At 44.9% G+C, this 21,707-nt stretch overlaps 9 protein-coding genes and 1 long non-coding RNA gene across 17 annotated transcripts; 6 read left to right on the top strand and 4 right to left on the bottom strand.

Annotated features, from left to right (window-relative positions):
- The first annotated feature begins 283 nt into the window (after positions 1–283).
- LOC111071413 lies at positions 284–1,870 on the top strand. The gene is made up of 3 exons (XR_002607483.2): positions 284–613; positions 688–1,036; positions 1,159–1,870. It is a non-coding gene; the product is annotated as an uncharacterized LOC111071413 (long non-coding RNA).
- A 1,034-nt stretch (positions 1,871–2,904) lies between these two features.
- LOC111071357 (methylglutaconyl-CoA hydratase, mitochondrial) lies at positions 2,905–4,188 on the bottom strand. The gene is made up of 3 exons (XM_022362651.2): positions 3,988–4,188; positions 3,678–3,929; positions 2,905–3,619 (listed from the first exon to the last, which is right to left on the bottom strand). Exons 1-3 carry the CDS (start codon positions 4,097–4,099, stop codon positions 3,042–3,044), a joined length of 942 nt encoding a protein of 313 aa, XP_022218343.1. The 5' UTR covers positions 4,100–4,188; the 3' UTR covers positions 2,905–3,041.
- Positions 4,189–4,241: 53 nt separating this feature from the next.
- Positions 4,242–7,322, top strand: LOC111071356 (zinc transporter 9). 2 transcript variants are annotated; one of them, XR_005968082.1, is made up of 9 exons: positions 4,242–4,478; positions 4,551–5,409; positions 5,481–5,607; positions 5,662–6,068; positions 6,143–6,471; positions 6,536–6,610; positions 6,670–6,783; positions 6,847–6,941; positions 7,020–7,322. XR_005968082.1 is itself a non-coding variant. In XM_041594257.1 (8 exons), exons 2-8 carry the CDS (start codon positions 4,572–4,574, stop codon positions 6,889–6,891), a joined length of 1,935 nt encoding a protein of 644 aa, XP_041450191.1. In that variant the 5' UTR covers positions 4,242–4,478; positions 4,551–4,571; the 3' UTR covers positions 6,892–7,322. The 2 variants fall into 2 exon arrangements, 1 of the variants encoding a protein (XP_041450191.1); XM_041594257.1 differs by having other exon boundaries at positions 6,847–7,322.
- Positions 7,323–7,549: 227 nt separating this feature from the next.
- LOC111071358 (arylsulfatase B) lies at positions 7,550–11,019 on the top strand. Of its 3 annotated transcripts, none has more exons than XM_022362653.2 (8): positions 7,550–7,672; positions 8,880–9,003; positions 9,068–9,227; positions 9,286–9,373; positions 9,438–9,829; positions 9,907–10,470; positions 10,542–10,722; positions 10,784–11,019. In XM_022362653.2, the coding sequence occupies exons 2-8, from the start codon at positions 8,896–8,898 to the stop codon at positions 10,995–10,997; spliced, it is 1,707 nt and encodes a 568-aa protein (XP_022218345.2). In that variant the 5' UTR covers positions 7,550–7,672; positions 8,880–8,895; the 3' UTR covers positions 10,998–11,019. The 3 variants fall into 3 exon arrangements, with proteins under 3 accessions (XP_022218345.2, XP_022218346.2, XP_022218344.2); XM_022362654.2 differs by having other exon boundaries at positions 7,550–7,708; XM_022362652.2 differs by having other exon boundaries at positions 7,550–8,680.
- Positions 11,020–11,085: 66 nt separating this feature from the next.
- Positions 11,086–11,621, bottom strand: LOC111071359. The gene is made up of 2 exons (XM_022362655.2): positions 11,509–11,621; positions 11,086–11,442 (listed from the first exon to the last, which is right to left on the bottom strand). Exon 2 carries the CDS (start codon positions 11,324–11,326, stop codon positions 11,165–11,167), a length of 162 nt encoding a protein of 53 aa, XP_022218347.1. The 5' UTR covers positions 11,327–11,442; positions 11,509–11,621; the 3' UTR covers positions 11,086–11,164.
- A 354-nt stretch (positions 11,622–11,975) lies between these two features.
- On the top strand, positions 11,976–12,273 carry LOC111071435 (cytochrome c oxidase assembly factor 4 homolog, mitochondrial). Its single transcript, XM_022362766.2, has one exon. It carries the CDS (start codon positions 12,076–12,078, stop codon positions 12,271–12,273), a length of 198 nt encoding a protein of 65 aa, XP_022218458.1. The 5' UTR covers positions 11,976–12,075.
- On the top strand, positions 12,257–12,719 carry LOC111071433 (probable peptidyl-tRNA hydrolase 2). The gene has a single exon (XM_022362764.2). The coding sequence runs from the start codon at positions 12,257–12,259 to the stop codon at positions 12,668–12,670; it is 414 nt and encodes a 137-aa protein (XP_022218456.2). The 3' UTR covers positions 12,671–12,719.
- Positions 12,671–14,034, bottom strand: LOC111071432 (GTPase Era, mitochondrial). The gene is made up of 2 exons (XM_022362763.2): positions 12,994–14,034; positions 12,671–12,936 (listed from the first exon to the last, which is right to left on the bottom strand). Exons 1-2 carry the CDS (start codon positions 13,970–13,972, stop codon positions 12,737–12,739), a joined length of 1,179 nt encoding a protein of 392 aa, XP_022218455.2. The 5' UTR covers positions 13,973–14,034; the 3' UTR covers positions 12,671–12,736.
- Positions 14,035–14,111: 77 nt separating this feature from the next.
- On the top strand, positions 14,112–20,968 carry LOC111071431 (small RNA 2'-O-methyltransferase). Of its 3 annotated transcripts, none has more exons than XM_022362760.2 (3): positions 14,112–14,426; positions 19,852–20,021; positions 20,085–20,968. In XM_022362760.2, exons 1-3 carry the CDS (start codon positions 14,196–14,198, stop codon positions 20,839–20,841), a joined length of 1,158 nt encoding a protein of 385 aa, XP_022218452.2. In that variant the 5' UTR covers positions 14,112–14,195; the 3' UTR covers positions 20,842–20,968. The 3 variants fall into 3 exon arrangements, with proteins under 3 accessions (XP_022218452.2, XP_022218454.2, XP_022218453.2); XM_022362762.2 differs by lacking the exon at positions 14,112–14,426 and adding an exon at positions 19,504–19,716 and having other exon boundaries at positions 20,085–20,964; XM_022362761.2 differs by lacking the exon at positions 14,112–14,426 and adding an exon at positions 19,504–19,777 and having other exon boundaries at positions 20,085–20,964.
- LOC111071430 lies at positions 14,688–19,391 on the bottom strand. 3 transcript variants are annotated; one of them, XM_022362758.2, is made up of 5 exons: positions 19,275–19,391; positions 18,012–18,628; positions 17,777–17,938; positions 15,699–17,716; positions 14,688–15,610 (listed from the first exon to the last, which is right to left on the bottom strand). In XM_022362758.2, exons 2-5 carry the CDS (start codon positions 18,412–18,414, stop codon positions 15,092–15,094), a joined length of 3,102 nt encoding a protein of 1,033 aa, XP_022218450.1. In that variant the 5' UTR covers positions 18,415–18,628; positions 19,275–19,391; the 3' UTR covers positions 14,688–15,091. The 3 variants fall into 3 exon arrangements, with proteins under 3 accessions (XP_022218450.1, XP_022218449.1, XP_041450238.1); XM_022362757.2 differs by having other exon boundaries at positions 14,688–15,613; positions 19,275–19,390; XM_041594304.1 differs by lacking the exon at positions 19,275–19,391 and having other exon boundaries at positions 14,688–15,613; positions 18,012–18,706.
- Positions 20,969–21,707: the final 739 nt, after the last annotated feature.

Below are 21,707 nucleotides of genomic sequence, written 5' to 3'. Positions count from 1 at the left end.
TAAATAATTGCCAATAATTTCAGTTTTTCCAGATCATATGTTCATAAGAGCGTATCTTATTGGATTTCTTCGGTGAATATTTCCAAGGTCACACTCCATTCTGTGGCGCACCCTGTATGCAACACAGACCCACAAACTCTGCCAACCAATCACCCATACGTACATATGTACATACATATGTATATACATATGAATCTTTTCACCCATCAATCAATCCATATGTTATCCCACCAATTCTATGGCAATTATCGTAGTATGACAGTATCAAGAAATGGGGTTGGACTACGAGTACATTGAACATTTGCAAACTCAAGAATTTGTAAGACATTTCGAACGGCTTTCTGGTCCTCTGTTGGCTGGTTAGGGGTTTCCTCTCTTCCTCTCCGCCACTACGCCTCTCTGCAACCACTAATGCTTTAAGACAGATTATGGAGCTGACTTGTTTCAAGTAGCTCATTGTTGTTGCGGTCGCTTGTCGTCAATTGTTGGTTTTTGTTGTCTAACCATAAAATATGAAATGTTCAGTTTTGTTTGCTTATGTTGTTGGTCTTAATTTGTTGTTGTTTAGGTGCTAGTCGACAGATATAGACAAAAAATTGGAATTGGAATCGAAGTAAGCTTAAAAAGCCACTAGTTCAACTCAAACCCACAGCTTAAATAATTTTTCCAAACCATATTCCTGTCTAGATTCGTCCTGTAATGCGAGAAAATCACGGGAAATAGAAAGGATAAGGCAATAAGGAAACAACTTGCCTCGTTCCCGCTGTAATACTTATCCGATTTCGATTTTATTATCCATGCGTGGATATCGGAAATGCTCCTCAACTACAAAGTACAAAGTACCGTTACCACTTTGTTGTCAACCGCTGTAGCTTTAGTGGGGCAGTGGAAAATTTTCTGACATGGCACAGACTGTAAATGAAATGCATTTCTCACGTGATGTGCATTTGGAATTTTTCGATTTAAAATATTGCCGGTCACTGATTTATGGGGGCATTTAAAATACAAATTTCAAGTTGAAAATGGCCTAGTGCAAGTGAGTAACTTGGTTTACTACTATGATCTAATACCCCCAACAATGTCTCCAATCTCCAATAGCGTTGCGGAGTTGACATGAGTCTTTATTGAATGGCGTTTATCGTGTATCTTTAATTACAGGCCCCAGCAATACACATGTTGTACACGCAACGATCTCCTATTGCATGAGAAAAATGTTCTTCTTGACGCCCGACAAAGACATGTTGCGTATACGTATGCTATGGGAAAGCCTTGGATGATTGATAAGCCGAAAGGCTCCGTTTGTGGATCGACGAGAAGAGAAGGCAAGACCCTTTCAAACAGGTCAAGAGCTTTGGCTCTAGCCGTTGCAATGTTGACTTAACGATTCCTTATCGATTGGGCGCAGACAATTTTGAAAATATTTACCACAGTTGCTGTCCGTATTGACAATCTCGGTTGAGCTTGATAAAGTTTTATCACATTAATGGGGCATTACCGGTCGTGAAAGCTAGATGGGTGGGTTCTCAAAGTATTATCGGAGCTTTGGGGAGGGATTCTCAATTAGAATACACTTTCCACCACATCTACATATAACACTCAGCTTCTGTGTATCTCGGCCATCAATCTAATTCAAGTGCAAGTCCAAGTGAGACAACTCGTTACGCAAATACCTGGAAACGATTTATTTCCGTTTATTCCGAAATATTCCCCAAATATAAAATGTAAGACTCCACCTGCCCCCTCATTACAATGCCAATCACACTTTTCCTGACCAACTGAGCAAAATTAAAACCAAAATTAAATTTAAGACTTGTTCGGCAAGAAATTCGCAACACAAAAATCCAAATCATATTATCGCTCATGATAATGAATAAACACAATTAATATACTGATGTGTATACTTCCGCAATTGATTTCCGGATCTGCCTTCGGACACTGTTTTTGGGGTCAGCTCAGATCGGACGAGTTCAGCGCTGAGTAATTAACTAATTAATATGCAGACTGCGCTTGGCACTAGCTCTAAAGATTGTCGTTTCAGATCTCGACGGATTCCAAGTCTCTGCTACTGCTGCTGCTGCTTCCACGCTAAGTCAAGCAACGGCACTGACCTTGCCGATGTCAAACACCCGCATCGCATTTTAATTTAATGCTCTCTGGGCGATCGTGTGTGGGTGGTGTCAGTGCTTGTGACGTAACAGAAATATGGGATAGTGGACGTACGATGGGTTGGTAGGCGGTGAAGGTGAGACGGCCAAAATAAACTTCCTTGACATGCTGCGGAGTAACCGGTCGCAGCCTCATCTTGAGATTCTCTCACTTTATTTTTTTAATAAAGTGATTTCAGTATTTCAGTGTTTCGTTTCTCGTTGCCGCAGGTGACAAAAGGCTAATAAGTGTTGAGCACGCCACGCCCTAAAGGCGTGTCAAAGGGGTACGCACAAGATATTTGCATTATGCAAATTACTTGTTCGACAAATGCAGGCACACCAACAGCAACTGCCCCAACTCCGCAACTCTGACAGTTGCCGGTCTCCGGTGACAAAAGAAATGGTTATACAGACCTACCCGTACTTACACATACATATGTATGTACATATGTGCATGCATATATGTATCTATGTACATATATTAATATCCCCCAGAACAATAGAAACTTTCTAAATGATTTGTGAACTTGGGGCTTCCAAAGAAATGTCTGCTTCCGCATAGCTCAAGCGCCAACATGATCAAGGTGATTTTTGCATGTCATTTCCAGTTCCATATTCCCGCTGTGTGTGCAATGGAAATACAATTAGATGTCAATCGGTGGTATTTAATGGCTGTGATTAGCATTGTCATGAATAAGTGCAGATGCGTCAGCGAGCCGATTAAAAAATAGCTGAATAATTAGCGTAATTCAAGTTATTTGGCAGCTCGATCGAATCGTTGTATTTATATAAAATCAAGCAAATTGGACTTGATCATGTGTTTGTCTATGACAATTACAGAATAACTTATAAATGCACTGTTCAGCTTAACAATAGGACCGTGGGCCTATCCATTTATTCTCCCTTGTAGACGGGCTTGCGTTTCTCGGCAAACGCGGCAAGTCCCTCCAAGCGGTCCTTTGTGGGTATCACCTGAGCATAGCACACCTCTTCTATGGAGTAGCCAGTGCTAAGATCGACCTGCATGCCCTTGTCAATGGCCAGTTTGGCCATTCGTACACCCACTGGACCGTTGGGCAGGATTTCCTCGGCAAGCTTTAGGGCCTGCTGGTAGGCAGCATCCTTTTTTTCGTTCTGATTTACAACATGGTTGACGAGACCCAATTCTTTGGCCTCACTTCCATCCAAGACTCGAGCAGTAAAGATAAGTTCCTTTGCCAGCGAGGGGGAGAGAATGCGAGGCAGTCGCTGAGTGCCCCCGGCGCCGGGGATTATGGCCAGTCGAGTCTCTACCAGACCCATTTTGGTATTTGTAGCTGCAGTGCGTATATCGCATGCCAGGGCCATTTCCAGACCACCACCCAGAGCAGCGCCGTCCAATGCGGCGATCACGGGCATCGGCAATTGTTCAATGCTAATGAAAAGATTCCGTAGATTAGAAACAAACTCGCTGGTTTCCTCGATGGACATGACTGGAATCGTTATCAAACTAATCAAAATCTTTCAAATTTGATTCAATGTAATACGTACATTTTCTCTCTTTTAAATCCGCGCCAGCACAAAATATGGCCGGTGTAAGACTGCGTAGGACAACAACCCTCGAATCATTATCTTTTTTAATCTCGTCCAAGATTTCTCTAAAGGTATCCACCATTGCACGGCTTAACGAGTTCTTGGCTGCCGGCCTATTAAGGCCAAGCACTGTAATACCTTTCTGTGCGCCCTCCAATCTTTCGACCAAAATTTCATTACCGCCCTCGCTGGTTTCCTTGGTGGACATGCCTGGAATCATAATCAGACTTTTCAAAATCTTTAAAATTTGATTCAATGTAATACGTACATTTTCTCCCTCTCAAATCCGCACTAGAACAAAATATGGCAAAGTGGCGAGGCTCTACAAGTGGGCGAGCTATCTGACGGGAAAATCTGGCAATTCTAATCATCAGATACATCTTAATAACCCGAAAATAGCAATTACGGAACAAAAAAAGATTTAATATATTGTTATAAAACCGGCGAAAAACAGCTGTTTACGCTAGTGCTGGAAAGCGGTAACAGTTCCTATATATCGTGCACAGTCAATAGTGTATCGATAGCATCATTGTCTTTATCTCAGCCGGGCTAAGTTAGTTGTAAAAATTGTTAATTTTATTTAATTCAAAATTTAAGTCAATTCCGAGACACACAGCCTGAAGAGGCGTGGAACAAAGTAATTTTTGCATCACAAGTACACACCATCTTTGCTCGTAGCTTTGCGCTAAAAGTGGAATCATAACGCCAACAATAGACAACATCTGATTGAAAGTCTGATATTGAGACAGCGCGCGCCGTGTAAGTGGCAGAGATGCATTATATGATATGATATGAAGCACTCGAGCATTTTTAAACTCTTTGCATTTTCAGAGCATTGCTGCGAGAAGCAGGATGCTGTTTCGCGGCGTGCAACTCCTGCAGCGAAGACACCAGCAGTTCAGCAGAGCTATTAGTCACTTGTCTGTGCGCCATGATTCCGGCAAAAGTTGGATGCAAAATGACTCGGAACTCTTCAAGCCGCAAGCGCGGACACGTCCCGGCATGTTCCTCCAGTTTCGCTGTAGTGCCGGAGGGAGCGATTCCAAGAAAAAGGAAAAGCTGGCACTTGATAAAGTCGTTGGACCTGTTGAGGAGTCGAAGGAGGAGACGACTGAGGCCAAGACGAATGTTAGACAAACAAAAAACTTCGAGGTGAAAACTTCCAAGGGAATCCTAACCATTAGCACGACCATTGAAGACTCAAAGATCAATGAGATTGTATTTGAGAAATCAGACTCATCGGCCATCAATATGATGTCCAATACGAGTAAAACTGTAGGAGATGGAGCTAATAGTACCACGGACTCTGAACCACCTTCTAGCTCGCCTACATCTGCTCCTAAGTCGCCAGCACAGGTCAAGGACACCAAGGGCAGTCCAACAGCACCACCTGCAGAGACTCCACCTGTTGTCACACCAACACCAAAGCGCGCACGCTTCGATTATCGCGCCTCACTAGAGCGAAATTTTGTTACTCCAGGGAGAGCAATTGCAGATTTTATGTTAACGGCTGCTGACCTGGACTCTCTATCGAAGATCAAGAGGAGATCTCCCTACGAACAAGAGCCTCCCATGACCGTTTACTGGCGACGGGATGTCGAGGCAAAAGCTGTGGAAGTGTGGGGCTCCAAAGAGAACCTTCTGCGTGAGCGTCTCAAGCGCGAGGTGGAACGCAAACAGTACCAGCAGAGTAAGTGACTTCCTGTTTCACGTACATATTCAACCAGTTGATGGTGTTGGTAAATGTGGATGCTCCAACAGATTTGTTTACTGTGAAACGCCGCCTGCGCGACTATCGCCGGGAGATTGGTTCTCGCACCAAAATTATGATGGATAATCAAAAAGAGTCGGAGAAGTCTGGACAAGTAGTAGCCACCGCCATTGCCATGTAAGAATAAATTGCTTGACAAGACAAACGATTCACATAAACGCCTCCTTCCAGCAATGCAGCTAATTTGCTCTTTAAGGCAGGTGGATGGGTGTACAGTGGCTCCCACAGCATGTTTGCCGAGGTCATTCACTCGTTGGCGGATCTTATTAACCAGCTTATACTTGCGTTTGGCATTTACAAGTCCTCACAGAGTCCTGATACAGACCATCCCTATGGTTACATGAACATGCGTTATGTGTCTTCGCTGATTTCAGGCGTGGGCATCTTTTGTGTCGGCTGTGGTCTGTCCATCTATCACGGCATTGAGGGCATTCTCCATCCTCAGCCCATCGCCGATCTTTTCTGGGTCTACTGCATTCTGATGGGATCGTTGGTCTCCGAAGGCGCTACCCTGATGGTAGCCATAAATGAGCTGAAGCGTGCGGCCCGTGTTAATAACGTGAGCTTCAAGGAATACGGTTGGCATTTTCCTTACTCATCTGGATGCTCTGGAAGTTTCTCATACATATGTATTTATCTTTTCACTAATTAGTTATTTCTGGCAAGGATCCCTGCGTGAATGTGGTGCTCTGCGAAGATGCTGCTGCCGTGACTGGTGTCATTGTAGCCGGTACCTGCATGGGACTGAGCAGCTATACGGGCTCGCCCATTTTTGACGCCGCAGGATCGCTTGTCATTGGAGGTCTGCTGGGAGCCGTGGCCTCTTTCATTATTTACACCAATGCCAATGCCCTAGTGGGTGTCTCTATTTCGACCGACCGCCTGGAGAAGATCAACACTGCGTTGGAGGCTGATGTCATGATCCGGGCTATCTATGATGTCAAGGGCATTGATATTGGCAATGCTCGTGTCCGATATAAGGTGAGACTCTGACCTTGGTTTTTTTCGCTACAAATTTGATTGAATTCTTTGGTTCTTCTCGCAGGCTGAGCTTGACTTTGATGGTCGCGAGCTGACGCGCTCGTATCTGGACAAGCAGGATCTCGCCAAGCTACTTACGGTGCGTAGTCCTGACCTATTTGTGAACTATTTTTTTAAGTTTTCTTGATCGGGTTCCAGACTGTTCGTGGCTTCCAAAAGGTGGACGATCTGGAGATATTCCTGCTCGCCCATGGCGAAAACATTGTGGACCTTATGGGCGGTGAGATCGATCGCATTGAAATGAATCTGCGGGTAAGTTACACTGAACCACATTTTAAACTGTTTAACAGCTATACACTTCCCTTCTCCTGACAGACGCAATTTCCGGAAATACGACACGTAGACCTTGAAATTCTCTAAGACAGGTCCCCCACTCTGAGGGACTATTGAATACAAACACAAAGCATTAGGTGATTGGGTGCTTTCCATAAGAAATGATTGCCTGTTTAGTTTAAATTTATTTTCCAATGTCTACTGAATCTATCTAGTATCATTAGCATTAAATCTGTTTGGCTTGGATCTGTCTAAATCGTCTGGCTGAAGAATACGGATCCCCGTCTATGAGTTCGTAGTTGAATTAATTGTGCTTATTGAATCCTAAATCCCTTCCTTCTTCGCCATCGCCCGTTGAAACCACAGAGCTATGTACTATAATAATATAAATGTAAATGCAATTAACCATAACGTGTGTATATACTAGAGGTCCAAATCGTAGGTCAACTTATGAAAATGTAAGTCGAGTGAAACGATTACAATTACAAATACACATATCTTTTGTCGTTATCAAGGAGTAAAGTTTGCTTTGTCCTTTCTTTGAGCGAAAAATCGTTAGAACTCAAAAAAATATATATTGATACTTTCTTAAATACGAATTGTCGGCGGGAGAGTTGCCACTAACCAATTTATAAATGCGCCAGTTCATACTTGGGAGCTTTCGCAGCTAATTCTGTTATTGTTTGGTTAACATAGCGTTCGCTCATTTCGATCCATGCACGATCCAGATCCAACTCTTTAAATAAACGGTTTGCGGCGGTCTGGTCTGGTTGTCAATAAAAGTAAATGCTAAACGTGAAACTTTTTATTTCAAAGGTGTACACAAAATTTAATTTCAAACAAAAGTGACTGGCCGAATATTTACCAAGTTAAGTGCTCAGCTTAAATTACTTTACTAAAACCTGTAAGGATGCTAGTTTCTAAGAGCCGAAACTTATATACCCTTGAAGTTCGACTTTTTTTAAACTGTGCGTCTGAAATATACATGTTCAAAGGTTCAACAGGTAGATGTTCACGAATGGAAAAGTGGAATTAAAAAGCACTCGGTGACGGTAATGGCCAGCAATGAAGGGTCCGCTTTTCGTGTACGGGACGCATGGGGCCAGGGCAGGCAAAGACTAGTTTACATAGACACAGACGGTCATTGATTGTCATCCTGATCAGTAATGTATATTATTTATGGGATCGGAGATGCTTTCTTCTGTGGACTACAAATATCTGACCAGTTCTATAATACCCTTTTCAAGAGTATAAAAACCACAAAAAAAAACCTCATTGCCATTTCAATAATAAACAAAACAAACAAAACACTCGCTCATGAATAATTTTGTAGTATAAAGGAATTTCTCTTATGTTTTAGTGGGTGAACGAACTTTGACGAACAATAAATACACTCTCTGTCATTCTGCTAGGGCATTAGAAGTTCGCCTCGGCGAAATAAAGACTTAGTATCAATCCAATTCTTCCATTCCGATTTGGTTTTTTTTTAATTTGAACATACTAATTTACGTGCTGCTGACGCTGTCTGCTGCTGCTACTGTGTGGCATTTATTTGACCTATTAACGGTAAAAGCAGCGACACAACGCAATTCACATGCTAATTAGATGGGACTTGACTAGAAGCCGTTCTGGACTGTGCTGTGCAGAAATGTAGATATTTTTTTTCAGTTGGCAGTAGTAGTGTATAACCAGCCATTCCTGTGGCAACTGGTTCAGTATTCCCATTCGTACAGCCATGAAATCTGTCATCGAATCAATTATGCGTCGCTTCAGCTGAAGTGTGGCATTGGGGGAGCAACTAGCACAGCACAGGCTGGACATCGAGCCCCATTGCAATTGCCGATTCATTTTTATTCCCGTTTCCCGAGCTGTGACGGTAAGTTCGCCGGACGACGATCACACTCAATACTTAGTCGAAAATGTAGACTGGGCGGCCGATCAATTGATATCGTCGCGTACTCGTAATTGTAATTGATGGAGGAACCCAAACCATTGAACACTTCGAATCTCTGCAATACATCAATTAGTGAGAGCTAATAACATCTAATGCCGACACTTTTCACCCGATTTTCCAGTTCAGAGACACAAACCATGCATTTTCTGGTCCTGCTGTGGCTGCTGCTGCCCCTGCTGACTGCCTCCGAGGCGGGCAACGATCCGGCCAAGCCTCACATCATCTTCATTCTGGCCGATGATTTGGTAGGTTGCTCTGCTGCTAGCTAGAATCAAAGAATCATCATCTGTTGGCTATCTCTACCTTTAGGGGTTCAACGACGTGGGCTTCCATGGCTCGGCAGAGATTCCCACGCCCAACATCGATGCATTGGCCTATTCGGGCATCATTTTGAATCGATATTATGTCGCTCCGATCTGTACACCATCGAGGTCCGCACTAATGACTGGAAAATATCCCATTCATACGGGTATGTTGACTTGGTCCTTGGCTATAATCTCTCAATCCATGTCCTTCGTCTTGGACAGGTATGCAGCATACGGTGCTCTATGCGGCTGAGCCACGTGGACTGCCCCTGGAGGAAAAGATTCTACCACAATATTTGAATGATTTGGGGTAGGTCCTTCGCAATTTATCTCCGAAACAATCATATTCTTATCTCTATTCATTTGCGCCCCAGTTACACCTCCCACATAGCTGGAAAATGGCATCTGGGGCATTGGAAGCTCGAGTATACGCCGCTGTATCGGGGATTTAGCAGTCATGTGGGCTTCTGGTCCGGCCATCATGACTACAACGATCATACGGCCGTCGAGAAACACCTATGGGGCCTGGACATGCGCAACGGAACGGATGTGGCCTACAATCTTCACGGACAGTACACGACAGATGTGATAACAAGGCACTCGGTCTCGGTGATAGCCAACCATGACGCAACGAAAGGTCCACTTTTCCTGTACGTGGCGCATGCGGCTGGTCATTCGGGCAACCCGTACAATCCACTGCCGGTGCCAGACGACGATGTGATGAAGCTGGACCACATTATCCACTACAAGCGTCGCAGATACGCCGGTCAGTCCCGCGCTTCGATCGCAAGTCTAATGCTCTAGTGCTGATGCTGCAACGTTGTTCTGGTTTCTCGCTTTCAGCCATGGTCGCCAAAATGGATGAGAGCGTAGGCCTGATTGTGGACCAGTTGCGAAAGTCGAACATGCTGCAAAACTCGATCATTGTCTTCTCCTCGGACAACGGTGGCCCGGCTCAGGGATTCAACTTGAACTTTGCCTCCAACTATCCGTTGCGGGGCGTGAAGAACACTCTGTGGGAGGGAGGCGTTAGAGCCGCTGGCCTCATTTGGTCGCCGCTTCTCGAGAAGAGGAGACGCGTTGTCGACGAGACCATGCACATCAGCGACTGGCTACCGACGCTGATGGAGGCCGCTGGAGGCAATCCGGCTCTGGCCAATCTCAGCCAGAGTTTAGATGGGATGAGCCTTTGGCAGACCCTGGTCCATGACTTACCATCGCCACGAAAGACTGTGCTTCACAACATCGACGACATCTGGGGCAGCGCCGCCTTGACGGTGGGCGACTGGAAGATGATCCAGGGCACTAATTACAATGGAAGATGGGACGGCTGGTACGGACCGGGTGGGGAGCGAGATCCTCATCTTTATAACTGGAACCTGGTGCTCAAGAGTAGGAGTGGAAATGGTAAGGGGAAATGAAAGGAAATTAAGTTAAATAATTATGTTTAATTATTATTGTTAATTAATTATTTAAAGCCATGGCTGGGATGAAAATGCTCCCAAGTCGGGCGGATCAGCAGAGACTGCGAGCGGCTGCCACCGTCACCTGTCAAGGGCAATCGACTCAAGGCACCAGTTGTGTGGCGACGGCATTTTCAGCCCCATGTTTGTTCCATGTGCGCGACGATCCCTGCGAACAATTCAACCTGGCGGCACAGTAAGTTGGAAACGTTCTGCTCAACACGTTCGGCTGCCCCGTAATCCCTTAATTCTTTCAGATATCCCAAGGTACTCGACTTATTGATGGCCGAGCTTCAGCATATCAACTCCACTGCTGTCCCGCCGTCCAACCAACCCGATGATCCCAGGGCAAGTCCTATGTACTTCAACTACACATGGGCCAACTTCGGGGACTATTATGACTACAGCAATGAAGCTGTCCTGGGTGATATAAGCTCGCCTTTGATGGACAATGTGAAGAAGACTGCCTAGAATAAAGTTATCAAGTTTTTAAGTTATAGTCTATGCCTGTGAACAGTTTGTTTGAAGATGGCTGATCTAACGGATGTCGATAGGGTTTTGCATTTATTTATAGCCGTCTATGGAAAGTTAATTAATTATTGTTTTGACGGGTCCTGTCGCATCTCCATCATATTCCATTAAGTCGAACTGGTAGCGGGGGTGGTCGTGATGAGGAACGGACAGATATTCAGCCGGAAAATGCAGGCCCATAGAAGGAAAGTTGACTCGGCTGTGGGCACCAGGAACAACAGCAGGACGGACACCAGGAGCAGATACAGCCACAACACCGACATATCCATGATTGCCTTGCTTAATTCAAGCTCAGATACTGACCAACTAACCGATCAGACCGTATTTATAAGCACCCACCCAAATGTTACTATTTCTCAGCACTGTCCTCCACATATTTGTCCAGCTGCAACCGAGACAGATCGTATGGTCAACTGTCTTTGACCTGATTGGCTGTGGGGCAAATATTTACCCAGTCCAGTCCATTTCGGGGCCAAAGAACAGCGTCACCTGTAAGGCCGTGCGCCCATCAGAATTATTCACAAATCTGGGATACAAATGCAAACTAGTGAGACAAAGTCAAATATCAAGTCGCTTATACCATTATGCCAATAGACTTAACTCGAACTAAGATCGGCTAAATAGGCAAATCAAGCAGTGCGAGCGAGAGAAATATATGCTCTGGTCTTACTGGTAACAGCCACCAACCCAAATTTATCTCTGTTTCTTCACTAACCATATAGTATATAGATATAGATGTAGTTCATACAACGAATGTGTTGCAGCTGAATTTTTAGCGTACGTTCCTAGGTCTTCGGGGTTCTGGAGTCTCTGGGGTTCTTTGCATTCGCTCAGAAGCTCAGAAAAAATGTATTCCATAGTGGGTTAAGCTCGTTTTTTTCCTTGGTATATTTCTGAGAGTCCGACGGTATATTTTAACGATACAACCGATAAACACTGTTTACAGTGTGCCTGAAGAGAAATAATTATATATAATTTCGAAACTTATGATGCAACTTTAGCCGGCTGACAGAAAAAGATGTCCGACGCTGATGAAAAGGATCCCGTAGAGTTAATGCTAAAGAAAACGGGCTGCATTGAGCTACATTACAAGGTGCAGGAGTGTATAGCCGAGACCGGTGATTGGCGTGCATGCCAGGACAGAGTGAAAGAATTCCGGGCCTGTATGCAGAAGTACATCGACCAGCAGAGTAAAAAGTATGCCAACGTCAAGTAGCATCCTGCAGAAGCTCATAAGCGCCGCATTCACCAAACCAACCAAGCTGGCGCTCGTCGTACGCGGCGATCTGAAAATGACCAAAGGTAAAACGGCGGCCCAATGTGCACACGCTGCCGTCATGTGCTATCAGAACGCCGCTCAGGGCACGGCGGAACAGAGTGCTGTTCTGCAGCGATGGTGTCACATGGGACAACCAAAGATTGTGTTGCGTGTTGAAAACTTCGAGCAACTAAATGGACTGGAGCGACAAGCGCAGGAGGCGAACGTCGTTGCTGCTTTGGTGAGGGATGCTGGCCGAACACAGCTGGACGCGGGAACGGCCACGGTTCTGGGCTTAGGACCAGCGCCAGCTGCTGAGCTGGATAAGTTGGTTGCACACTTGAAACTGTTATAAGTTCTATGTTTTATATAATCATTACAATTAAAGTAAAATTTAACAAAAACAGCTAATTTGAGGGGCTTAGCTTCGGTCGGCGGAAGTACTCTTCCTGCCCTTGGAGACCGTTGAAATGGTCAGGGAGACCGCCTGGCCGAACATCTCCACCAAATCGGAGGTCACACGTTCAGTAATCTGTCGCAGTTTGCCATTGGACTCGCCGCATATCAACCGCTCAATGCGTTCAGTGGGGCATTGCACTTGAACGGACGTGTAGACAACATCTACAATGGGAATTTGTTATTTATATGGAAATGACTGCATCGTATATATATACATACGTTTCTCCAAGCTGTAATACTCAAGCTCGCACTTCAGGTTGTAGGGTATCTCCTGCGGCAAGTAGTCCAGCAAACGGGCGCGAACACTTTCTACAATTAGAGCCTCGGGGCTGGCATCTGTGTGAATGTCGGAGGCGAATCTCCATTGCCTGGGCAGTGCCTGTCCAATCAGATAGTTCTGAAGCTCATTCAGGCCACTGCCTGTCATGGCTGAGACAAGGAACACATTATCAAAGTGATCCCAAGTGGTCTGTCGCTTGTTGAGTGGAATTCCCTCTGCCACCTGATCCGTGGCGTCGCCGCCTGCTATACCTCGCGTTGCTCCTTTGCCAGCACGCTGACCAGAGAGCGTGTCATTGGTCAGAGTCTTGATCAGGTCCAGGAGCACTCGCTTCGACTTTAGAGCATCTATCTTGTTCAGCACGAGGAAACTGGGTATGTTGGCGTAGGCCTTCAAGGTATCCAATACAGTGGAGTGCAGTTCCTTCCTCGTCCAGCTGTTTGAGACATCCTGCATGACGGCGATGACGTCCGCATGCTGAATGGCATGTCGGTAGGAGCTCCTGAAGCTCTGCTCCAAGTGGTGCTTCCTTATTTCCCGCTGGGTCACCAAGCCGGGCGTATCGTAGAACACCAGCTGAGTTTGTCCAGTTGTGCAAATGGCCGTGTTCGACTTGCGGGTTGTATGCACCTTGGCGGATGTAGGACATACCCTGTGGTTGATTACGTTGTTGATGAACGTGCTCTTGCCCACATTGGGCAGTCCGATAACAGCAATGTGCAGAGATCTCTGCTGATCCTCTGACTTATAAATATTCTTCGCACTGTCTTGCGGAGGAAGGGGAAGTTGCGCATTGTTGGACGATGTGTCGTCGGATTGAGTGGCATTAGACAAACTGCGTCCATTTATAAGCAACAATCTATTGTTTTTAGTGCTACTCAGCAACTTGAAAGCACTTGCAAACATATTATACCGCATCTTGCGAAATCAGTTTTTTTTTTTATTATTTACTACTTTGACACAGTGTGACCGCTATTTCTGTTGGTCGAATCGATAAATTCGCTGAGAAATGTACCCAAATATACCTTCTCATTTTCAAATGAGACCCCCTGGACGACAATGGGTTAATCGTTCTCTGTCTCGCGACAATCAAAACATTAAACAAAATATAATTGCAAAAATTATTGCGAAGCGAAGCGCAATGTTTTCGTATAAACTTCCTTGTGGAGATTTCCAGACCGTTACTGCAATGACGGTACATAATATAAGCTTTGATCCGCCAGTATACGAACAGAGGTATTGCGCCGCAGTTCAAATTTTAAGCGACCCTCGATGGAAGTCCCAGATCCGGAAATCTGTCGAATTTGGATGTGCAGAAATCCGATTTTTCCCCCTACTAAGACGAATTGAAACAATTGAAAATATAGTTCTGGTAAGCATTAAGTAAATTGGCGTTTGTTTTAGGGAAATTGTTAAGGAAACACGATTATATTTTATTTACTTCGGCTGTATCTGTATCGTATCCTAGCTTAGACTGCTATCATAATAATTATGAAATAACCTTTATCTATTTATATTAAATACTTTATTGAGGAGAGTATGTACCTTTTTATATGCAATCGAATCGGGGTAAAGGGTAATGAAACCTAACAATAACGCAAAAGTGGCAAATGAAAATTCAAAATATGAAAGATTTGCTATCAAGGCCATTTGGAGCCAAACAGTGCACTGTTCCTGCACACCGTTTGTGTTCCGTTTCGTACATATATTTCTTACAACATCGGATAATTCAACAACGTATTGCGCGCGGAGCTGAGCTGATGCTCTCATAGCTGCGCTACGCCTGATCTGAGCGTACCAATCTGAATGCTTACAGTTAACTAATTAAATGATTTAAAAACCAAAATTAAAAATCATTACGAGTGGTGTCCACGTGTATTAGCATGATTAGGTTATGTTCTGTTCCTTTGAACACCTCATCTGGCATCGGCTAGTGCCTTGTTTACCACTAAAAATACTTGACAACGAGTTAAGGTTGCTTTGCTTCTGCTCTGTTTGGAGTCCAGTCCCCTAGTCGGTCGGTCCCTATTTATCGCTCTATAATTTGCGACAATGCCTGGACGAGTTGACATTACGCCCCTTGATGTAGTTATTCTCATCATCGTATTCGCTGTACAGATTCTGCACTTCCACCAAGCTCGAGTTGTTCTCTACATCGTGCCCGCCAATTTTTGACTCAGTCTTATATAGACAACGGCGCGTCCGCCGCTGCTTGGGACGATCCTCTGACGACCGCCTTGACTTCAGTTTGCGCTCCACCTCAGCGGTAGCGGAGGCCACAGTGGCATTTTCTTTGCGTGTGGCGCAGCCACGTTTGTTGCTGGCCACTGATGACAACGGCGTGGAGCGTGATTTGCTAACAGCACCGGTGGCAGATTTAACTGCAGCTAAGTTTTTGCCACTACGTGCTACACCTCGGTTGGGTTTTAGCTGCTGTGCTTGGGGTTGCTTGCTGGTGGTTTTTTTCCGATAGGCTCCTCCTCTGACGCGTCGACGCACTGCTTCCTCGGAATGGTCAGAGTAATCACTCTCATCGGACGTGCCTTGCTCTGCATACTGCTGGTTAATGATAAAAATAAATATATATATATTTACGGTCATTTTTGAATATCTAATGTCTGCTTTAAATGTCACTAGAATTTACCTCTCCATCAGTGCTTTCTGCTCCAGCATTATCCTCCTCTTCCTCCTGCTGCTCCTGCTCGCGAGTCAATGCATCGACTTCATCATGGTATTCGCCTTCGTTGTGTTCCTGCACGACCAGTCCTTTATCGCGCCGACTCTGCTCAACTGCCAGTATCGCATAGGTTGGCCTGCCCTCATAGCGCTTGGGAAGACGCATTTGCAATGGGCATATGGTCTCCTCCCGTTCAAACTCCTTGGCTGCCCGTTCGCGCGCTATTTGATCGGGATCTTGAGAGATAACCTCAGCCCATGAGAATTTCTTTTTCACATTCTTCTTGCTCGACTTGGATCGCAGGTTTTTCGGCGATACACGATTCGTTATCGAGTGCTCCTGGAACGGAGTGCTAAGCGCTGAGTTACGCATCACGTTAGTGGATATCTTATTATTCAGTTCAAATATATCGCATTTGTTGCCATCAATCTCGTCCTTAACAGCCACGCGTGTGCGCAAAATCTCTTCGCTGTTTAACCGCATTTGGCTAGGATCATAGCCCAAACGCTGAAACTCCCGCTTAAAGATGTTGCGATAACGTTCATAATTGGGACGCTCCTGGTATGCCAGCTGTCCAATCTGTTTCAGAAACTCGCCCAAATACTTAGGAACTTGCTTGCCGTAGAATTGACGCAACATTTCCGAGACGTCTGTCATGAAAAGTTCTTTAGCACGATGCACTTTCTCCTGCTGTTGCTGCTGTGCCACATCCTTCCAGGGCAGATAACCCTCTGACCAATAGACCAAATTGTAGCCCAAGCACTCCAGATCGCTCCGCCGCGAATGCGCGCCTAGATGGGCATCTCGCGATGTGAACTCCAGGGTGCCGTCGTGCGCACGTCGTTGGTCCATAATAAACGGACGGTGAACACCGCGGTCTTGATACTTTGAGGCCAGGCCAAAGTCGATAAGGAACACGTGCTCTTCCTGGGCGGGGAGGAGCTGATACTCTGCATGATACTGGTTGTCTTCCTGTTGCCGCCTTCCACTCCTTTTGCTACCTTCGTTCATTTCGCTTTTGAGTTTCGATTGATGGCGCGTTGCTCGCGTAGTTATGGAGCACTTGGAGGGCGTAGATGGATGTGCTTGTGCGGGTCTTCCCCGTTTACCCACGGCTGCTGTCGAGCGTCTGGCCGATGGTGGAAGAAACTCCTCTGAATCGTTATCGGACGTAACTGGCGACTGATCGTCCTTTTCCTCGTTGAAGTCCTCGCGGTAGCTAACGCGTTTGGTGGGTCGCAGATAGTGCGACTTGACCATTTCTTCGTACATGGAATTGCGCTTTTCTCGACGGCACGACCGCACCGGATTGGAGCCACTAAACTCAATATTTGGCTTGCGAACGCTTCCCTTATTATTGTTCATTGCCGTGTGATACATGTCCTGGCTGTTGCTATTGTTACTGTTCGAAGTGGCGCCATCATCAAAGTCCTCATCTTCCTCGTCTTCCTCGGCGACATCCGAGGACATCCGAGTTTGCTTAAAAGCAAACTTTTTGTTCTTCATGAAGTAGTCTCCATCGCCATCACTGAACTTGACTACATCATCCGTTGTTTCCTGCTCCGAGCTATTACCGCTGTCTGTCGTCTGCTGTTTCTCATCGTAATGCTCATCGTAGCCCTCGCTCTTTGCCCCCTTGCCTTTTCCCGTACGCACTGCCTCCTGTTTGAGGTATTTGCACTTGGATATCATTAGGTTCTGTGCCTTGATATCGTTGTGACAATAGCCCTTATCATGGAGATGCTCTAACACATTAATTATGTGGATAGCGATGACCAGCAGGCTTTTCTGATCCACCCGTGAGTTCTTTATGAGCGAGTGCAGGTCGCGATCGAAGCGGGGCAGGACCAAGAACCGATAGCGAGCATCTCCAAAGTAGTGTGTGCCTGAGGCAATGTAGCTGGGTATTCCGGACGGCGGCCCGTTGCTAATATTTTGCCTACGAGCAGACATTTTGGAAGCATCCTCGTGATCATCGGTTATTTCTACAACAACAAAAATGATCTTAGCATAAAGCAATAAACCTTTGGGTGTGTAATGCTTACTCTTAGTCAGAATGTGAGACGTGTTGATCAAGCAGTGAATCTCGACGAATAGTGGGCCATTTGAGTGGGGTTCAATTTTAACGACAAATTTGGCTCTCTCTGAACTAACGGGGCAGACAGTGTCGTCTGATGCTAGGAATATCTCGCCAAAGTTGCCCTTGCCTACATAAAAGTATGGTGGTTAAAATCAGCGCTTTGCATTTGCATAACTGCAAACTGGTCAATCATCACTTACCTATGGGTCGTCCCAAACGCCACGCCTTGGACAGCACGTCTCTCAGTATCGTTCCATTGACGACTGATGGGCGCAATGTGTATACCGGACGCGGCGACTCGGTTGAGTTTGAGTGGTTGTGGTCACTGGCAAAACTGGCTCCGGCCAACAGGAGGTTTTGAGCTTGAGGGGTCCTCAACACTGATGTATCTTCCGCTACTTCACCACCGCCAGCGGACCCCGACGATGAGGAGTCCTCGTCGTCGTTCTCGTGGAACGCATATCCATTATCATTTGTCGCTAAGGCGCTAAGGCGCTGGCATTTCTCAGTCACACTACCGCTGGCTTCTTTGGCCACCACCCGCTTTCGTTTTCGTATGTTGCGATCTGTCGGTGGGCGTTCCAATGGGAGCCGTTTGCCCATCTCGTCTGTCCGTGGTGCCGATGCCCCCGCCTTGGATGTGGGATTATGCGGATTAGGCGAAATTTCAGTCTCGTCTTAGATTTACGCAAGACTTATTAAGGAACGTTGAGTTGATCAAATTTGCGTTTCGTGTACAAATGTTATTGTTTTTATCCGATTCCGTTTAGTTTGTTGTTACCCTTTTCCTTTTCACCTGATATTCGCGGGGTCGGGACTGTGTGAGTGAAGAGAGTGATTGGAGTGGAGAATTTTCTGTCAGTGCTAAATACATAATTTTTAACGCACTTTATATAGTTTTTTAATTCATTAATTATTTACACATTTTAGTTACATATGTACATACATCTGCACAAGTAGAGTGGGGAATGTCAAATAGACAGCGACAGCGTGTTCGCTTGTGTTAGTGTGTATATACACACAAACAAAACAAATAATTTAAAATCTTCCAGAAATGTTTGAAATATTGCATTTATCACCTACTTCAATAATAGATCATGCGTGCACGTCTGAAGGATTCTGTTTTTAAAGTCTGTAATAATAGGAACAAATCACCGGACAGACGGACAGACAAACAAAAAGAGAAAAAAAAAATAGATTTTTCTTCCCCCGGCATTATATTGCATAGCATTGCAGCATATTGTTATTGTTTTTGGGCACTTGAGTATTCGTTATAAACATTTTCCAGTTTCCACTCGTTTGCTAAGGCAAAAAACTCGATTGAATTGATTTTCCAGCTATTTTTCTCACGTATTGCCAGCTCTCTCTTCTTCTTTTTTTCTACGTTTTCTTTCTCTGTCCTATACAAGCCAATTTTTCACCAGTTTCTACCTCTTATAGCCGTATATTAGTTTAGTGCTTACAATTTGTAGTTAGTGAGGCGGCTAACACGTTTAATTTTCACAAAGAGTTCATCGCCTTATACACTTTATTTATTGTTCACTTATTTTCGTAACAAATTACAAGAAAAGCAGTGTGACAACCCTTCATAAAATATACCGAAATATACGTAAATTTTTGTATAAATATACCGTAAAAAATACTTTCAACTCAATTTTGACGCTCTCACATTGTCTGAATACTTTTATATGAATTAACCCCAATCACAGACAAACAACTAATAATTTTAAAAAATTTTGTTGATGAAAAATAAAAACAAATTGACAATCCGATGCAATAATTATGATAAGAAGAGAAATGTATCGAAAGATATCCTACGCTCCAATAATAGTAGTGCAAAAGCATTGAGTTTATTTAATTTTGTACCAATTTGTTTTGCATGTTGGGAATACTAGGCAACCCTATGTAAATATACTGCAATATACCAAAAAAAATCAACTTTGTCCTCCGCGAAGTAGACACGTCGGTCCGTCGTTGTGAATGCCGATGAATTCACTGTAAATGGCTGCTAATTTTGAATTCGCTTTTTTGGTTTTGTAGGTGGACATTGACGAAGACGTGCTGAAGAAGTACATGCATCGAATAGATCCATTAGTATCAGACCACATTAGGCAACGCCAGTGTCCCCTGCAAGTGAAGGTTTTACAGGGAAACGTGGCCGATTTTTCGGATGAATTGCGGGACACGGATGCTGTAATTGCTTTGGAACTGTAAGCTGCACTGCCTAGAAAAACAATACCATATCCAAAATATTTATTTACATTTACTTCCAGGATCGAGCACGTATATGACGATGTGTTGACCGAAATTCCAGTAAATATTTTCGGATTCATGCAACCCAAAATTGCTATATTTAGCACACCGAATTCCGACTATAATGTCATCTTCACCCGCTTCAATACCCTTCTGCCGAATGGATTTCGCCACGAGGATCACAAGTTTGAATGGACACGTGAAGAGTTCAAGTCCTGGTGCATGGGTATTGTCCAGAAATATCCCAATTATATGTTCGCCCTGATGGGTGTGGGCAATCCACCCCAGGATTACGAGTCCGTGGGTCATGTGTCGCAGATAGCGCTATTTGTACGCAAGGACATTCTTGAAATGCGTCTGGAGCATCCGCTCACTCGCAATGTGGGGGAAACCAATCGCTACCAGCTCATACATGGTGTCACCTATCCCTTTCATGTAGATACAAGGAGCAAGGAGCAACGTATCTGGGACGATGTTCAATACGAGCTAAATACTTTTAAGCAATACTACAAGTATAAAAGCGGGGAGGACGACTTTGAGGACATGCATAAAATGCCAATTGAGACACTACTGTCTCGCATCCATCGCACTGGCGCTACAAGGGAGATCCTTGACGATATTCTAAAAAAGAAATCAGTTCAGGTCGAGGATCAATTTGTTTTGATAGAGGATTCGGACGAAGATTCAGTAACTTCAACCCATAGTGAGACCCTTGAGCAGAGCTTGAATAAGGTCGAATTACCCGGCGAGGACGAGGAGTTTTGGGATGTCAATTAAGGCTTCGCTCCCTATTATGATGGAGTCCATCATTATAATATTATATCATAAGGACAAGTCAACTCCCATATTGGCACTTTAAATAAATCTTAGTATTACGAAATCTGTTTACTGTTTACATTTATGTAGGACATTATAATATTCCAGTGTTTATTTAAGTGTATTTTAGGATATGTTTCAAACATGATACAATCAGTGCTTAAATTAGTTCTCGTAAAAGTATTTTGGGTGGACAACTGTATTTTGCTTCCTTTCTCATCGACACAACGCGATCGACGCTCAGTAGGACTATCGATAGATGGTACTGGTGATCAGAAGGCTTCGCTTCCGTAAAACTAGCACCACTTGTAGTGTGCCCCTTTTGTGATTGCCCGCCAGATTCGAATCCCACATTCATCTCCGTCTAGGGTGGTCCAGGGTGGGTTTTTCCAAGCACAGTTTCAGATTTATCCGCCCCTTCCTCTCCCCTCTCGACTGACCACTATCACTGCGAAAACGTTGCGAAAATTGGGGTTGTCGTTGCCGCCAAGATGATGACGACGACGAAGCCGACGCCGCGTCGTCTGTCTAGCTGTGGCACCAGCACGGAAATTGCTTTTGTTTGCAACAAAACAGGGATGCAGCAAGGTGGGGGGTAGAGCAGGGGATATTTCAACATGCAGACTTGGCGCAAACGCAGCGCACACAGAAATTGCCTCCGCTATTAATGCATACACCCGGCATACACTAAACTTCACCCCTGGCATCCTGGCACTGCGGAGCCCTGCGGTTGCCTTCCCAGAAGTCTGTTAATGGCGAGCGCCAGCTCCGTGCTTGAGCGTCATCGTCAGTTTTAAGTGAACCTCGCTCCTGACAAGGGGGCCAAG

This window comes from Drosophila obscura, unplaced genomic scaffold (genome assembly GCF_018151105.1).
Source record: "Drosophila obscura isolate BZ-5 IFL unplaced genomic scaffold, ASM1815110v1 contig_25, whole genome shotgun sequence".
In the NCBI taxonomy this organism is placed as follows: Eukaryota; Metazoa; Arthropoda; class Insecta; order Diptera; family Drosophilidae; genus Drosophila; species Drosophila obscura.
This window is presented reverse-complemented; position numbering and strand designations above follow the sequence as displayed.

Bases quoted from the DNA above. Each gene is read 5' to 3' on its own strand.
- LOC111071356 (XM_041594257.1), top strand. From the start codon at position 4,572: ATGCTGTTTCGCGGCGTGCAACTCCTGCAGCGAAGACACCAGCAGTTC. The intron at 5,410-5,480 runs GTAAGTGACTTC...ATGCTCCAACAG, and splicing joins ACGCAAACAGTACCAGCAGA to ATTTGTTTACTGTGAAACGC. The intron at 6,472-6,535 runs GTGAGACTCTGA...TTCTTCTCGCAG, and splicing joins ATGCTCGTGTCCGATATAAG to GCTGAGCTTGACTTTGATGG.
- LOC111071432 (XM_022362763.2), bottom strand. From the start codon at position 13,972: ATGCGGTATAATATGTTTGCAAGTGCTTTCAAGTTGCTGAGTAGCACT. The intron at 12,937-12,993 runs GTATGTATATAT...TTCCCATTGTAG, and splicing joins GTATTACAGCTTGGAGAAAC to ATGTTGTCTACACGTCCGTT.
- LOC111071359 (XM_022362655.2), bottom strand. From the start codon at position 11,326: ATGGATATGTCGGTGTTGTGGCTGTATCTGCTCCTGGTGTCCGTCCTG.
- LOC111071431 (XM_022362760.2), top strand. From the start codon at position 14,196: ATGTTTTCGTATAAACTTCCTTGTGGAGATTTCCAGACCGTTACTGCA. The intron at 14,427-19,851 runs GTAAGCATTAAG...TTGGTTTTGTAG, and splicing joins CAATTGAAAATATAGTTCTG to GTGGACATTGACGAAGACGT. The intron at 20,022-20,084 runs GTAAGCTGCACT...ATTTACTTCCAG, and splicing joins GCTGTAATTGCTTTGGAACT to GATCGAGCACGTATATGACG.
- LOC111071358 (XM_022362653.2), top strand. From the start codon at position 8,896: ATGCATTTTCTGGTCCTGCTGTGGCTGCTGCTGCCCCTGCTGACTGCC. The intron at 9,374-9,437 runs GTAGGTCCTTCG...TTTGCGCCCCAG, and splicing joins CAATATTTGAATGATTTGGG to TTACACCTCCCACATAGCTG. The intron at 10,723-10,783 runs GTAAGTTGGAAA...TAATTCTTTCAG, and splicing joins CAATTCAACCTGGCGGCACA to ATATCCCAAGGTACTCGACT.
- LOC111071435 (XM_022362766.2), top strand. From the start codon at position 12,076: ATGTCCGACGCTGATGAAAAGGATCCCGTAGAGTTAATGCTAAAGAAA.
- LOC111071433 (XM_022362764.2), top strand. From the start codon at position 12,257: ATGCCAACGTCAAGTAGCATCCTGCAGAAGCTCATAAGCGCCGCATTC.
- LOC111071430 (XM_022362757.2), bottom strand. From the start codon at position 18,414: ATGGGCAAACGGCTCCCATTGGAACGCCCACCGACAGATCGCAACATA. The intron at 17,939-18,011 runs GTAAGTGATGAT...ACTTTTATGTAG, and splicing joins GCGTTTGGGACGACCCATAG to GCAAGGGCAACTTTGGCGAG. The intron at 17,717-17,776 runs GTAAGCATTACA...TTGTTGTTGTAG, and splicing joins GTCTCACATTCTGACTAAGA to AAATAACCGATGATCACGAG.
- LOC111071357 (XM_022362651.2), bottom strand. From the start codon at position 4,099: ATGTATCTGATGATTAGAATTGCCAGATTTTCCCGTCAGATAGCTCGC. The intron at 3,930-3,987 runs GTACGTATTACA...TTATGATTCCAG, and splicing joins GGATTTGAGAGGGAGAAAAT to GCATGTCCACCAAGGAAACC. The intron at 3,620-3,677 runs GTACGTATTACA...TAACGATTCCAG, and splicing joins GGATTTAAAAGAGAGAAAAT to TCATGTCCATCGAGGAAACC.